The 14757-nt window shown below is 34.3% G+C and overlaps 2 protein-coding genes across 2 annotated transcripts; both read right to left on the reverse strand.

The window, feature by feature from the left end:
• Positions 1-6825: 6825 nt before the first annotated feature.
• LOC139848033 (replication factor C subunit 3) lies at positions 6826-9490 on the reverse strand. Its single transcript, XM_071837769.1, has 9 exons — positions 9234-9490; positions 8914-9130; positions 8723-8802; positions 8484-8643; positions 8234-8315; positions 7975-8104; positions 7785-7848; positions 7639-7707; positions 6826-7107 (listed from the first exon to the last, which is right to left on the reverse strand). Exons 1-9 carry the CDS (start codon positions 9406-9408, stop codon positions 7008-7010), a joined length of 1077 nt encoding a protein of 358 aa, XP_071693870.1. The 5' UTR covers positions 9409-9490; the 3' UTR covers positions 6826-7007.
• A 1113-nt stretch (positions 9491-10603) lies between these two features.
• On the reverse strand, positions 10604-14290 carry LOC139847781 (superoxide dismutase [Fe] 3, chloroplastic-like). The gene is made up of 10 exons (XM_071837506.1): positions 14088-14290; positions 13851-13953; positions 13557-13631; positions 13389-13469; positions 12939-13130; positions 12262-12433; positions 11676-11749; positions 11567-11593; positions 11395-11418; positions 10604-10919 (listed from the first exon to the last, which is right to left on the reverse strand). Exons 2-10 carry the CDS (start codon positions 13905-13907, stop codon positions 10794-10796), a joined length of 828 nt encoding a protein of 275 aa, XP_071693607.1. The 5' UTR covers positions 13908-13953; positions 14088-14290; the 3' UTR covers positions 10604-10793.
• Positions 14291-14757: the final 467 nt, after the last annotated feature.

A 14757-nucleotide genomic window follows, 5' to 3' on the forward strand; every position in this document is an offset into this window, starting at 1 on the left:
ATCATATCCGAAGGGTGTCCCGGAATGATGGGGATATTCTTATATATGCATCTTGTTAATGTCGGTTACCAGGTGTTCACCATATGAATGATTTTTATCTCTATGTATGGGATGTGTATTGAAATATGAAATCTTGTGGTCTATTATTATGATTTGATATATATAGGTTAAACCTATAACTCACCAACATTTTTGTTGACGTTTTAAGCATGTTTATTCTCAGGTGATTATTAAGAGCTTCCGCTGTCGCATACTTAAATAAGGACGAGATTTGGAGTCCATGCTTGTATGATATTGTGTAAAAACTGCATTCAAGAAACTTATTTTGTTGTAACATATTTGTATTGTAAACCATTATGTAATGGTCGTGTGTAAACAGGATATTTTAGATTATCATTATTTGATAATCTACGTAAAGCTTTTTAAACCTTTATTGATGAAATAAAGGTTATGGTTTGTTTTAAAATGAATGCAGTCTTTGAAAAACGTCTCATATAGAGGTCAAAACCTCGCAACGAAATCAATTAATATGGAACGTTTTTAATCAATAAGAACGGGACATTTCAGCAGGTGCGTTAGTCAATCCAGATGGCATAACAAGAAGTTCACAGTGACCATAACGGGTACGGAAAGCGGTTTTCGGAATATCAGTTTCTTTAGCGCGTAATTGGTGATAACCGGAACGAAGATCAATCTTAGAATAAACGGACGAACCTTGAAGTTGATCGAACAGATCATCAATTCTCAGAAGAGGATAATGGTTCTTAATCGTAAGCTTGTTCAATGCGCGATAATCAATACACCATCGGAATGAACCACCTTTGTTCTTAACAAACAAAACAGAAGCTCCCTATGGGGACGAATTGGGACGAATGAAATATAGTTGCAACAATGAAGGAAGAAATATATGGATTAGTCACATCGGTGGCATAGATATTTAAGGCAATTCTCTCAAAGGAGATAACGAGGATCATGGACTTCAAAGTAAATTTTCATTACATTTCAGAAAGGAAGACGTACGAAAGGTGTGATATTTCAACGAGAGTGTACTTCCTTGTACAATGAGCGAGGAAATCTAGGATTCATCCATATTCTTAAATTTATGTGCGGATGAAAAGAACGCGAATCATGGGTTATAAATAATGGCCGCCTCCAAGTGAGATGAATCTCCAAAAATAATTGCGTGCACCTCAAAGTATTGAATCCGAGGATTGATGTTTACGAGGGTGTTGTGGTTGACAGCGAATATTGAGAGTAGAAACTCCTCAAACGGTATAGTGACATATATATCCATGATACCTACTATAACAACAGTTGGGGTAGAAACCCACCTAGCGCCTTTTTTACAATAGGGTGACCACCGAGTGTACCCCAGAAAATTGATTTATCGGTCCGCGTTTCGACCATGTCCAAACATAAGAGGGAAAATTTTACGAGCGCAAAGACTTTCCAACAAATTCTATAAAACCGGAATCCAAAGTGGTGTAAGAGTTTCTATCAATGAACTTATTGGTAAGTTTCATCCTTAAACGGAGAATAAGAAGAACCGTGATCCAAACACTCTGTAGAGTAATGCGAAAATTTGATAAGATCAATCAAAAGGGGTTTTGAAAAAGCTTTAAACGTTTGATGCGACATCATAAATGGAGCGAAGTTCTTAGTAATTTAGAAGTATGTACAACGTGTACCATTTTAAATAAAATAATTTGACTTAATCAAACAGCTCAATAAATGAGTGGTTTAAAATAATTTTTGAAGGTATGATTTAGTATATACTAGCCAAAATAGGTAAGGGTAAATTTATTCATTTGAATCCATATATACATATATGATTTTTATAAATTGTATACATGACAGAATATTTCATTACTTCTATTCACCCATAAATCCCGTGAGAACCGCCCAATTAAACAAATGTGTAAAACTCCCGATGATAAACAGAGTATCTGTATTTCAGAGGTTACAAGTTAAAGTAAGATCTTGAAAGATCGAGTAAATGACTTGAATCGTCGTGCGACATTTGACCAACAAATGTTACGAGGTCATGAAAACCAATGAGTTAAATGTTATTTTGACTATTATCATGACATAAGTCATTGGGCCAAAACTGTTCCCGAGCGAAGTTGTTGCTAACAAGCGAGTTATGAAGGATAGAGCATGAGACAGATAATCTGGTTAAAACGAGCTTCTCGTATATCAACAAATAAGATAATGAATATCTTCCCTACCCATGTAATACATCGGAATTTCTAAATGAGTAGTGTAAAAATTTTCTTTGACTCGCTTTCTATTCCTCATGTCACAATATTGGGACTTCTTTATGAATTATCGTAATATAATCACGTTGGCCTGACGCCATTATATTTCACTAATTCATAGCTCCATTCCAATAGCACTACATGAGGTCAGGACACGCGATCAACTTCGGATTTCCACACAATTTCTCTAAAACATTTTCTTAAACAATGTGCTAAGGATAGCACAAGAGACAAAACATCATAAGTAACAAATAGGAGTAACGATGACATAGAAATGTCTTCAAAGTGCCAAAAATCTCTAAAAGTCAAGAATGACGTCTTCCGATTCAAAAACCAAAGCACATAGGCACAACGGCACAAAGGCACGTAATATAACAAGAATGTTATATACCTAACATAATAGCTGACATTGAAATGCCGAGCATTTAGAAGTCAAGAATGACATCTCGCGTAAGATAACTCAAACATTATATACACATAACCATAATAGATGACATAGAAATGTCGAGAATTTCAGAAGTCAATAATGACACCCCTCGGTTTCACTACCCGAGGTGTTCTTATAAGGATAAGTTCGCACGAGTTGTAGACTACGTTTAAATTGGAATGGGAGTTCCTCCCGGATTCAAAACATAATAGGGATGTATGTAATACCAATACGATACAAATAATCACATATAATAATACCTTATAGGCCGAGCTGTAGACTAGACTCACTAATGCACCCTATCGACTCGGGTAATGACATCAATGCAGCCTAATTCCCTACAACCAACGCTCTGATACCAACTGTGAGGTCCCCGTCAAAACACTTAACGGCTCCGTCACTTGGTCCCACAGCTTGATCATAACTCTATATGAATTTAATAAATAACCTTGCATTCTTTATTTAAAAATGATTTCCAATAAAGTAAACCTACCAAAATATGTAAGTTTAGAAAAACCATACATTATTACTTAACCAAAAGTTGACCAAAACAAAGTCAACAACATTCACTATTAAATGTATCAAAATAGAATGCAAGTTAATGTTTAACAAAAGCTGCCATCTTTAATATGCAGACTCTCTAAGCACAGCGGAAGCAATCAATCATGAACCTGAGAATAAAACATGCGAGTAACGGTCAACAAAAATGTTGAGTGAATTATAGGTTTAATATTGTAAACAATATCTAATTTAAACCATAAAAATTTATGTTTGAAAACATAAAAACTCCTTTTTGGACCACTAAATTATATGTTAGAAAACATATAAAAACATTATTCCATTTTCCGTGAGCCACCTGGTAACCACTTAACCATTTATTTACCCTTGCCAAACAAAATAAATAATATACACCGAACAAATGTATCTACAACAAATTACGAAGTACTAAACATTCCGATTATAAATTGCTAGCGCGACTAGCTCGAAATGGGGTTGTCAAACTCGATAGATCTATCCGCAGGATTCGCGTTCACCAGTAGAAACCAGTGATTACAGTTACCAGACTAGGGAATATTTTTGTTCAACTCACAATGAATAATTTAAACCAATTTCCACTTGTGTCCAAAATATAAAATAAATTGCATGTATTCTCATCCCAAAAGATTTAAAATAGAAAATGGGACTATAACTCACCTTAATAGCAAAGAAGTAACCACACAAATATGCGAACAGCAAATGAAGTAAAGTGATCAGGAATGATCACAACGCCGACCTATAAATAAAGCAGGTCGATATAAATAACTAACTTAGGTCAAGTCTTAGTATGATAGCTATTGTACATGTTACAAGTAGACATAGAACAACACTCAACATGCATCGGTTTGATCGGAACAGCTTACGGACACACACTTTCTATTTTTAGAAAGTTTCTATTTTTAGCAGGTTTCCAAATTTGGAAACTTTCCAAAAATGGATACCTGCTAAAAATAGAAACTTTCTAAAAATAGAAAGTGTGTTTCTGTAAGCTGTTCTGATCAAACCGATGCATGTTGAGTGTTGTTCTATGTCTACTTGCAACATGTACAATAGCTATCATACTAAGACTTGACCTAAGTTAGTTATTTATATCGACCGGCTTTATTTATAGGTCAGCGTTGTGATCATTCCTGATCACTTTACTTCATTTGCTGTTCGCATATTTGTGTGGTTACTTCGTTGCTATTAAGGTGAGTTATAGTCCCATTTTCTATTTTAAATCTTTTGGGATGAGAATACATGCAATTTATTTTATATTTTGGACACAAGTGGAAATTGGTTTAAATTATTCATTGTGAGTTGAACAAAAATATTCTCTAGTCTGGTAACTGTAATCACTGGTTTCTACTGGTGAACGCGAATCCTACGGATAGATCTATCGGGTTTGACAACCCCATTTCGAGCTAGTCGCGCTAGCAATTTATAATCGGAATGTTTAGTACTTCGTAATTTGTTGTAGATACATTTGTTCGGTGTATATTATTTATTGTGTTTGGCAAGGGTAAATAAATGGTTAAGTGGTTACCAGGTGGCTTACGAAAAATGGAATAATGTTTTTATATGTTTTCTAACATATAATTTAGTGGTCCAAAAAGGAGTTTTTATGTTTTCAAACATAAATTTTTATGGTTTAAATTAGATATTGTTTACAATATTAAACCTATAATTCACTCAACATTTTTGTTGACCGTTACTCGCATGTTTTATTCTCAGGTTCATGATTGATTGCTTCCGCTGTGCTTAGAGAGTCTGCATATTTATGATGACAACTTTTGTTAAACATTAACTTGCATTCTATTTTGATACATTTAATAGTGGATGTTGTTGACTTTGTTTTGGTCAACTTTTGGTTAAGTAATAATGTATGATTTTTCTAAACTTACATATTTTGGTAGGTTTCCTTTATAGGAAATCATTTTTAAATAAAGAATGCAAGGTTATTTATTAAATTCATATAGAGTTATGATCAAGCTGTGGGACCAAGTGACGGAGCCGTTAAGTGTTTTGACGGGGACCTCACAATTATAAATAGATCATAAAGATCAGTAGGATAAAAATTACATCATTAAATAGATCTTATGATCTGAAGTTCGTGATCGAACTCAAAATTATTGTCTGATTCTTGATTGAATGAATTATTTAAGTAAGGTATAAAGAATAATTAGTAAATTTAATTTCTATATTATATATTAAATACTAGAATTCCAATTATAAAAATGGTCTAGTTAGAAATTAAGTAGATTTTTATTGCTATTTAAAGTAAGGAACGATATTTTTGAAATAAATTATAATATTTATGTGGACAGTTATTATAGGATGCCGGAAGTATAATAATTGCAAATTTTCTAAAAAAATTTTAGAAGATAGCATATAAGGAAGTAAAAGGATCTAAAAATCAAGTACAATTACACACTTAAAGTGTTTAAATATATTTGAAAATCTACATGCAACGATATTAAACAAACAAATTGACGGAAGCCTAACACACATTCTAACTCCCATGAAAACAAACAATTGGACCGAACAAACAATTGAACGAACCACACTAACAACCAAATACATTGAAAACTACTCACAACTCCACCACAAACAATTGAAGCAACCAACCAACCAATTGCCATTGAACCAAACGGCCCACTTCATACATTGAAACTTTGAAACCAAACGAGATAAAATTCAGCAGCTTGAAGCTCGAAGACACACTAACCATCACTATCACCATGTGTCCACCATGCCGGTACCAACTCAACTGTAAATGGCCAACCGAGATTACCTCTCATCGGCCAGAAAACATAAAACAAGACGTTGGAGCATCCATTCAAACCATCCGCAAAGAACCACTACCAACAATGGCAACACCTTCGTCAACCACCATCATTTCCTAGCCAAACCAGACCCTCGAACTCACAGAATGCCGTCCGGAAAAACAAATCGGCGGCCAGGAGCAAACAAACTTGACGGAAAAAAGCACAGGGACCATTAATAAAATTCGATAAAAATCACATGGACCATTCGTGAAATTTTCGTCTAAATTCAAGCTTAGTTCTCCTAGTGTACAATTTGAAGATGACGATCCACGTCATCCTTTATGGAATTATGGCTGATATTTCCGAAAGTGTCAATATTTATATTGATTGTTTCTGTTCAAATCACCATCACGTGTCCGTTAGTAGTTCGTGGGTCATTAAATACCTTACGTTGAAGTGTTATTTTTTAAGATATTTTTTTCTCAAGTTCGCTCTTGTTATTTTAGACATCGAAAGGGGTTTTAGATTGGGCAACCGCTCTAACGGTAATTTAGTGTTGACAAGAATAAATCAGTTTGAGTACAATCAAAAAGTGTATAAGTGATTAATCGTTAACTCTTTAAAAACTTTGTGAACGGTGAACCTAATTGTTGAGATTTAAAATTAGTCGAGGGTGATTAAGAAGATTAATCACCAATTATAAGCTAGTGATCACAATTAGCTGCATGAGGTATTTCCAGTAGGGTTATGAATAAATTATGTGCAAATGTATGCTTCATTTTGAAAATACCCTCATTTTGAGGTTTCATTCCCAAATTTGAAACCCAAACCCTTCAAAAAACAATTGTAAACTTCCGTACCAATTGTCACATATCAAAACCCTTAACCTAAACACACCTCAAAATATGACCATCTTTCTGTTCAAGATATGACAGTTAAAAGGCCTAGATCCCTACAGGTTCGACATATTTGATAAGATCATACGAGTTCTCGTACAATTTTCTTGGAAGACACAAATTATAAATTGAACATTTTTTACTATTTTGCAGCAGCAACAAGCGCGGATCTGGCTCGGGTAAAAGTAGAAATCACTGATCCCAACTGTAACTTGTCATTGCACCCGAACGTCAACCTGTACCTGCACAACCAACAACCAAATAACAATCACATAAATGGATTTCATTCAGTAACCAAATAAAATGTATTGGGTTTCACCTTTAACATACTCCCAAGTAGTCCTGGATACAAGGTTTTATGTGCTTGTAAGTTTCACTATAGTACCTATCTAAAATTAAAGATTTAGCTAACTGTTTCGAATGCACAAAAAGAGCAAACAATTGGCTACAGCCAACTTACAAGTTCAAAGGTTTGTGCTAAAGGTGGCAATTTAAACCATTTACGGGTCAATTTTGGCAATACTATTTCTCTAATAGGCAGCATGAGTTTTTTTTCTCAAACTAAGGGTGCATTTGTTTGCCTCTTAATGGAATGATTCAGCGCTGAATGGTGAACCATTCAACATTCAACTTGTTTGTTAGCGTGTTTGTTTCTGACCTCTGAAAGTCTGAATGACATATGGTGCTGAATGGTTCAGAATTAAGCGTTGAACCATCTATAGTTGAAAAACTCTCTTAACCATTAAGCACTAAATAAAGGAAAAAGTACATACTCAATATCAGCCAAGTCATTGATGAGCTGGACTCTAACATCTGAAGGCATCTTGATTCTAAAAACAAACCTGAAAACACAGATATTCTTGCAAAATGAGCTGCAAAAATACTAAGTAGCTTAATAGCCAGAAAAATGGAAACTTACATAGTTACTTCTCTTACAATGTCCACTAAAGCCAACCCTTTTGTTGCCTTCATATTGGATATTTCTACGATAAGTTAAGTACCAAACAAAAACATAAACAAGGAAATTAAATAATTAATAAATGCTGCAAACAATCAGATGCATCATGCATGCTACCCATTTAATAACAAAAACAATATATGTTGGATACTTTGAAAGCTGAAAGAAAATGGCTCGTTCAGTAGCCAGTACGATATCTGTTCAATGTCTTTAGGCAATGGATTGCCAGTGCAGAGGTAGACGGCTTCTTCGGTTATCTGCTTAGATGCCATATGAGTTGACTGCATGATCAAACACATTGGAGCTATTAGCTTAACTCTAATTGTAAAAGTTATAAACGAAAATTACATTCTTAGAAATAAGGATTTAAGAAATGGTATTCAGAAAGGAAAAAAAAAAATTTAATTGACCTGCAAAATGTTCAAAGCCTTCCTCATATCACCATTGCTAAGCCTTACAAGAGCTGCTAATCCATCTTCAGTCACATCAAGCCTAATTTAACATGTCATTAATACAGTATTAAACCAGAGTAATGTGTCATTTCATTACCCAAAACCTCATAAACGCAGAGTTCAAAATTTGCAGCACCATATTACATTAGCAAAACATCAACAATCTAACTAAAACGCAGTGGATATCGTGCATCAATGACAAACTCACCCTTCGGAAGTAATAACATGTTTCAGACGCTCATTAACATGAACAGCATCCAGAGGAGCAAATCGAAACCTAGTGCATCGCGATTGCAACGCTGGAATAATCTTATTCACATTGTTACAAATAAGTGCAAACCTAGTACTTTTCGTGTATCTCTCAATCACTACAGTAAAGAAACATATACCATTGAGTAATCAACAAATATAAGTACAACTTGAATTAATTTACACGTTCAAAGTTACCTCGACGAAGAGCAAATTGAGCGTCTTTTGTCATAGCATCTGCCTCATCCAAAAGAACCAGTTTCACCGAAGCTTTTGCACTAACAAAAACAAAACACAATTAAAAGAGTGACCAACTAACCAAAACCCTAGAAGAAAAATCAATCTAATGTTCCTAATTATTGATCGATAAACACAGAAAGAAGAATTACCCAAAAGAAAAGCTTTGAGTACTAGCAAAATCCTGAATCTGCTGTCTAACAACATCAATCCCACGTTCATCAGAAGCATTAAGTTCCAAAACCATATTATGCATTTGCACCCCAAAAAGCTTTCTAGCAACAGCAAGAATCGTAGACGTTTTACCGGTCCCAGGCGGTCCATAAAGTAACAAATGAGGCATTTTGTTTTCACTAGTAAGCCTATCAACTGTTCACCGAAATGCCCCAATTAAAAAACACAAAATTAACACTAAATTCAACATAAATTCGAAAACTTGATGCATAAAGAGCAAGAATGATAAGTGACGTACTTGTATCGATGATGTCTCGGTGAGCGGCGACATCGGCGAGAGATTGAGGGCGGAACTTTTCGACCCATGGAGTGGTTTTAGTGTGCGGTGGTGGCGGAGTGGCTACGGCTTTGCCTTTGTTGATGTTGGGTTGTTGAGATGGTGTATCATCATCGATTTCCATCACATCCGCCATTTTTAATCTAAAGGAGAAAGAAATGAAGAATGGTGTGGATGATGATGATGATTTGCGCGGGAGAAGAGATGGAGTCGATGGCGCGAGCGTGTGACAAAAATGATGGGCTAGGGCACCTACTACCGATTACTTATATTTGGTGTTTAGTGGTATTACTTTTTTACTTTTTTTTTTTTTTTTTTTGGTTATGTTTTGTAAGTTTCAAATTTGGATGTAATTGAGTCGGGCTACTCGCAAGCTACTCTAATTTGGCTCGTTAAAAACTTAAATCTATATTTGAGCCGAGTTTAAACGAGCTCGAGGTGAGCTCGGACTCGAACTTTAACATATTTTGAAAATAGTTTAGAAAACAAACTCGAGTTCTAGTTTCTTATATCGAACTCAAACAAGCTCACGAGCCTAAACAAACATTTTCAATTATATACATTTGTTTTTTTATAGGCGATATCGACATCGAATGCTCTCATTTGTCACCCACACACGCGTTAGGAGGAAACTATTCACATACCATCGCCGCATTGAGTACCCGGTGTGTTTTGGATTAAATCCAGTTACACATAGTGAGGTTCAGCCTGTCTTGCATATCCAACAATGATCTAATCGGTCATGTACAAAATAGCATTTCATTAGTACTCGTGGATCTTGTATTTGTATTCATATTTGCATTATCAAATGGGTCATGTACGGATCGTGTGCAGTAAGCTTCACCCTCAATCATGGCACAAAACATGACCCATTTGACCCATTTGATACCTCAAATATGACCCTCAATCATGGCACAAAACATGTCTTCAAAGCAATCCTTACCTTAGCGGTTAAAGACCCTTTCCAATACTCAATCTAACCGAAACAAACAAATCAAAATATATTAACCAAACACTTACATATATATTTAAGCAAATATGTAACTGCACTTCGGTAAAACACAAAAACCCAATTCAGACATCTGAAATATATGGTGATTTTTCAAATAATTAGATACCAGAATTCGGATTTTTTTTATGCATTTCGCAATATATGGTGACTTTATGACTATTTTCGCAAGATATGAGTTTCAAATTACATCTCTTCGATCAATATGTTACAAGGGATACGGAGTAATACACAACTAACAATATCGGGTTATCTAATACATATGAATTTTGGTTAAACTATATAATCAACACCACTACATTATGCAGTAAGTAATTTGGCATATTATAATTAGACTAACAGAACATTGTATCATAATATTAGCTCTATGTCATATATGACTAAACAACATTGTTTGTGTACACAACAGCAGCCTCAAATATTAATAGCTCAACCATAAGTCTTTCAAAAGAGAAATGGCATTAATACAAGCAAAACCCGCTATCTAAACAAGGAATAAAGATGGAAGAAGTTTAGGCTACTGGAATCTTGGGTTCTCCTAAATTTACAAAGGCCTGCGCACGAGCCATGCGACCCAAAGCCGCATTCCATGACACAAGATGGTCCATGTAAACGTTAGCATATCGAGCTTTATCGTTCTGTTAACACAAATAACAAAACATATATTAACATGAGTGAGCTTAGCAAGAAAGTACAGGTCGCACACCTATTTACCCGCCCATCACAGGCACAAATACCCGCGGGTCACGAGTTTTTTCTGCCCATTGCCATCACTATGATAGGTGGGTGGTGTGGCAAGTCAAAACGAGTCAGTACTCAGTATCAGTATGGTTCAAAACGGGTTGGTCATGTTTTTTTCTTACTTCAGAAATAGTTATTGTGTCAGCTATTACACGAAAAGCTAGAATATTACAATAGTAAGCTAACTTATATTTATATAACTATCAATTTAACTGGTTTTATTATGAATGAAAGCTTTATGCACAACGTTCAACCCGTTTTATATCAAATCACTTAACACAAATCAATCTATTAGTAAGTGAACAACTCAAAATGCCATATCCATAGCTAACTATTGTCTGAGGAGAAAAGGATGTTTTTATAATTATGTACCTTGTAGTCCAAATAATAAGCATGCTGCAAAATAAAGAACAGAAATTAGAACAGATACTTCAAGCCATACATGTGTGTACGTGTGTGTGTGTGTGTGTGTGTGTGTGAGAGGGGGGGGGGAGAGAGAGAGAGAGAGAGAGAGAGAGAGAGAGAGAGAGAGAGATTCACATACCTCCCACATATCCAAACTAAGAAGAGGCTGTGCAAACAGAGGATATCAAAGGATTAGTAAAAAGAAAGAAAATACACATTAACAAAACAGGAAATAGAAACTCGCTTACAATATCATCCCATACAAGTGGGGTTATAGCATTCGTAGTTGTAACTATCGCAAGTCGCTTCTCATTCCGTTTTACTGAAACAGGACAACAATAGCATCAACAACAAAATCACACAAGAACCAACAAATTTGATCAAGCCAGACACCAGCCAATAAATAAATGATGACTATATGCTCACTAATGCCATTATTAAAAAAAACATATATGCTCAACCAAACACTCTAACTAATTCATCGTTGCTCTCAATTACACAGACGTATATTTAACCTGGTTTTGAAAATTGTTATATATCTTTCAATATAACTAAGATTGTCTCAAATATAATCTTGACAGCCTGATGGAGTCTAACATTTATATGGAAGTCTACTTCCTATATCTCATATCTAGGAGTCTAGTTATGTAAAAGTAGCCGAATCAGACATAACCTAACCCTAGTAAAAAAAAAAAAAGTTCACAATGTAGCAGCAAAGTGTCATATTATTTGTTTATAGACTTATAAGCAGTTGGACCCAAAGACAAAGCAATGAACCAGAATGCTAACTTATTGAACTAAAGATAAAATAATTATATGTGGCAAGAAACATACAAACGAGCCAAACCCAGCCAGAGCCGAATAATGTGAGGGCAGTTTCGATGAACTCTTCTCTGAAATTCGAGAAGGAGCCAAAATCCTTCTCAATTTGATCAAGTAGACCCAATATCGGTAAGTTACCACCTCCTGGTTGCATCGAATCCCAGAAGAAATTATGATTCCAGACCTAAAAATCAACAATTTATAGTATCAATTAAAAGGAATTTCCTTATTGGACTCAAAAAAGAACAAAGGTACCAAAAATATTTAAGGTTAATCCTAACTTTAATGTAAAATAAAAGAGGAACATTATCTTGATGTTCTGACACTAACGTACAAAATGAACAAGTTGATACTTAACCTGCTACAATATGCCAATACAAGTTTTTGAAAATTACATATTTTTTAAGAAAAATACTGACTTGGAAAATATTATGACAGACCCCTTGACTTAAAAATCCTACCTTGCCCTTTTGAAACAAATTTAATGGCCCCTCTAAGGTTATATTGTAAGAATTGGTAACATCAAGGCACACAAGAATTAGGGCTTCGGTTATAAGTCATCAATTAAGAACAAAAATAGGTGACATAGCCAAGAAGTCAAAGCAAAAGCATTATGCAAAATCACAATTGAGTTTTTTTTTTTTTTTTTTTTCTTTTCTTTTATGAAGTCACAATTGTGTTGTTCAAACCTGAGCAGCAACATTAAATTCTGGCAATGGATTTCCATTGTTATATGTCACCCTGATCAACTCATCCAATGTGTATCCGTACAATATATCATCTTTAGCTAAATACTTGTTCAAACTTTCAACATAACCACGATGATGCTCGCCCCAGTGCACCTCCAAAGTTCTCTGGCTCATATAAGGCTCTAAAGCATCCTGAATAAAGGTAACTAACAACATCAAAAATAGCATAGGTGAAATTTAAGCATAAAATCGATATCAAGTGTTCTTAACTAGCTTAATAATGGTGTTCACATTTTAAAAACTTCTCACTTTTTTGATCTTGTATTCTTGTTATATTGGTCATCAACTTGATGATTCAATACCATCCTACTTTTGTTTTAGCTTAAGACCTTTAGACAGCTAAAATTAATAACTTTGTATTCTTCACTCAAATATAATAAATGGACTCACAAACTTATAAGATGGACTATAATAAGCACATATATTGTTCGACTTCTTCACTCCAAGATTTTTTCTTCTTTGACCTTTATCCTGACATGTCACATAACCAATAAAGATCGATCAGCCGGAATCCGTAGTATTTGTATCGCCAAAAGATAAAATATCCACATAACTCACCAGCTTAAAAGATGAAGACTTCAATTCGTTACAAGCAATATTGTTTGTTGACTTATATAATTCATGACCTTTATACTGCAAATATCAATTGACAATTAAAGAATCATTACATAAAAATAAAACCACTAAAGCTTATCAAAAGAAATAAATTACCTCATGAATATATACAACTTATACCCACAATACAAACTGAACTAACACATATGCTTTTTTAAATTTGATTTCCATTAAATTTGACAATTCAATTATAGAAACAAAAACTTACTTGCATATATTTGTGTCTAAATATCTCACCTGAGAAGCCAACGTGTAGCTGTTAAAGCTAAGATAATTACTACAGGACCAGCTCATATCTACTAAACGTCTCTTTAATTTCTTGCAGCTGAAAGAAAGACAACTGCAGTTCAAATGTGTATTATTATCATCTTTATTCAGTTGCACAAAAAAAAAATAAAAAAAAAAATAAAAATAAAAAAATTGTTATCTCTTTGAGGCATTTCCACAAACAGTTGGTGAGCGTGAGGAGCAAACCTGAGTGGCTTGTCTCTGGTCTGTTCGTACCGATTGTTTGCGTAACAACGGGTGTTGCGATTGTTTCTTACGGAGTATAATTCAAAGGGTGCTGTGTTGAGTTTACTGAAAATGTAGAATTTAGGGTAAGATACAGTGTCGAGTAGATTTACAACTCCGTATACTAAAGTGTAGTATACTATTTATATCCATTATCCACTGAAATGTACTCACACACGTTAACGACAATTTGTTAGAGTTAATACTTTTATAACAATTTGTTAGAGTTGATTAATTATTAAATAAACAAGTTAAAATTGCATTTAATAAAGTGAAAATTAATTAAAAATGAACTTTCACCAAATTCCTTTCCTATCATATTTATTAACTTTCAAATTTCCTATTATATGCATTTAACTATTTAAATTGTCAGATTATATGCATTTAACCTGTTATAACAGGTAACTTGTAGGTCATCTCAATTTCAGAATTACATCATTAGTCCCTTATGTTTGCCAGATATTGCACCGCTTTTCTCTAAGCAAAATTACATACGTAGTTGGTCCTTCTTCACCTTCTTTCATTCATTACTTTTCTCACATCATCCGATTAAATCAAGATGTGTCCTACGAAGGATCAACTACCTCCAATTATTAATTTTTAGGTTCCTCTAGTTACTGACAATAGATCG

The sequence above is a fragment of the Rutidosis leptorrhynchoides genome, chromosome 5, assembly GCF_046630445.1.
Source record: "Rutidosis leptorrhynchoides isolate AG116_Rl617_1_P2 chromosome 5, CSIRO_AGI_Rlap_v1, whole genome shotgun sequence".
NCBI classification, from domain to species: Eukaryota; Viridiplantae; Streptophyta; class Magnoliopsida; order Asterales; family Asteraceae; genus Rutidosis; species Rutidosis leptorrhynchoides.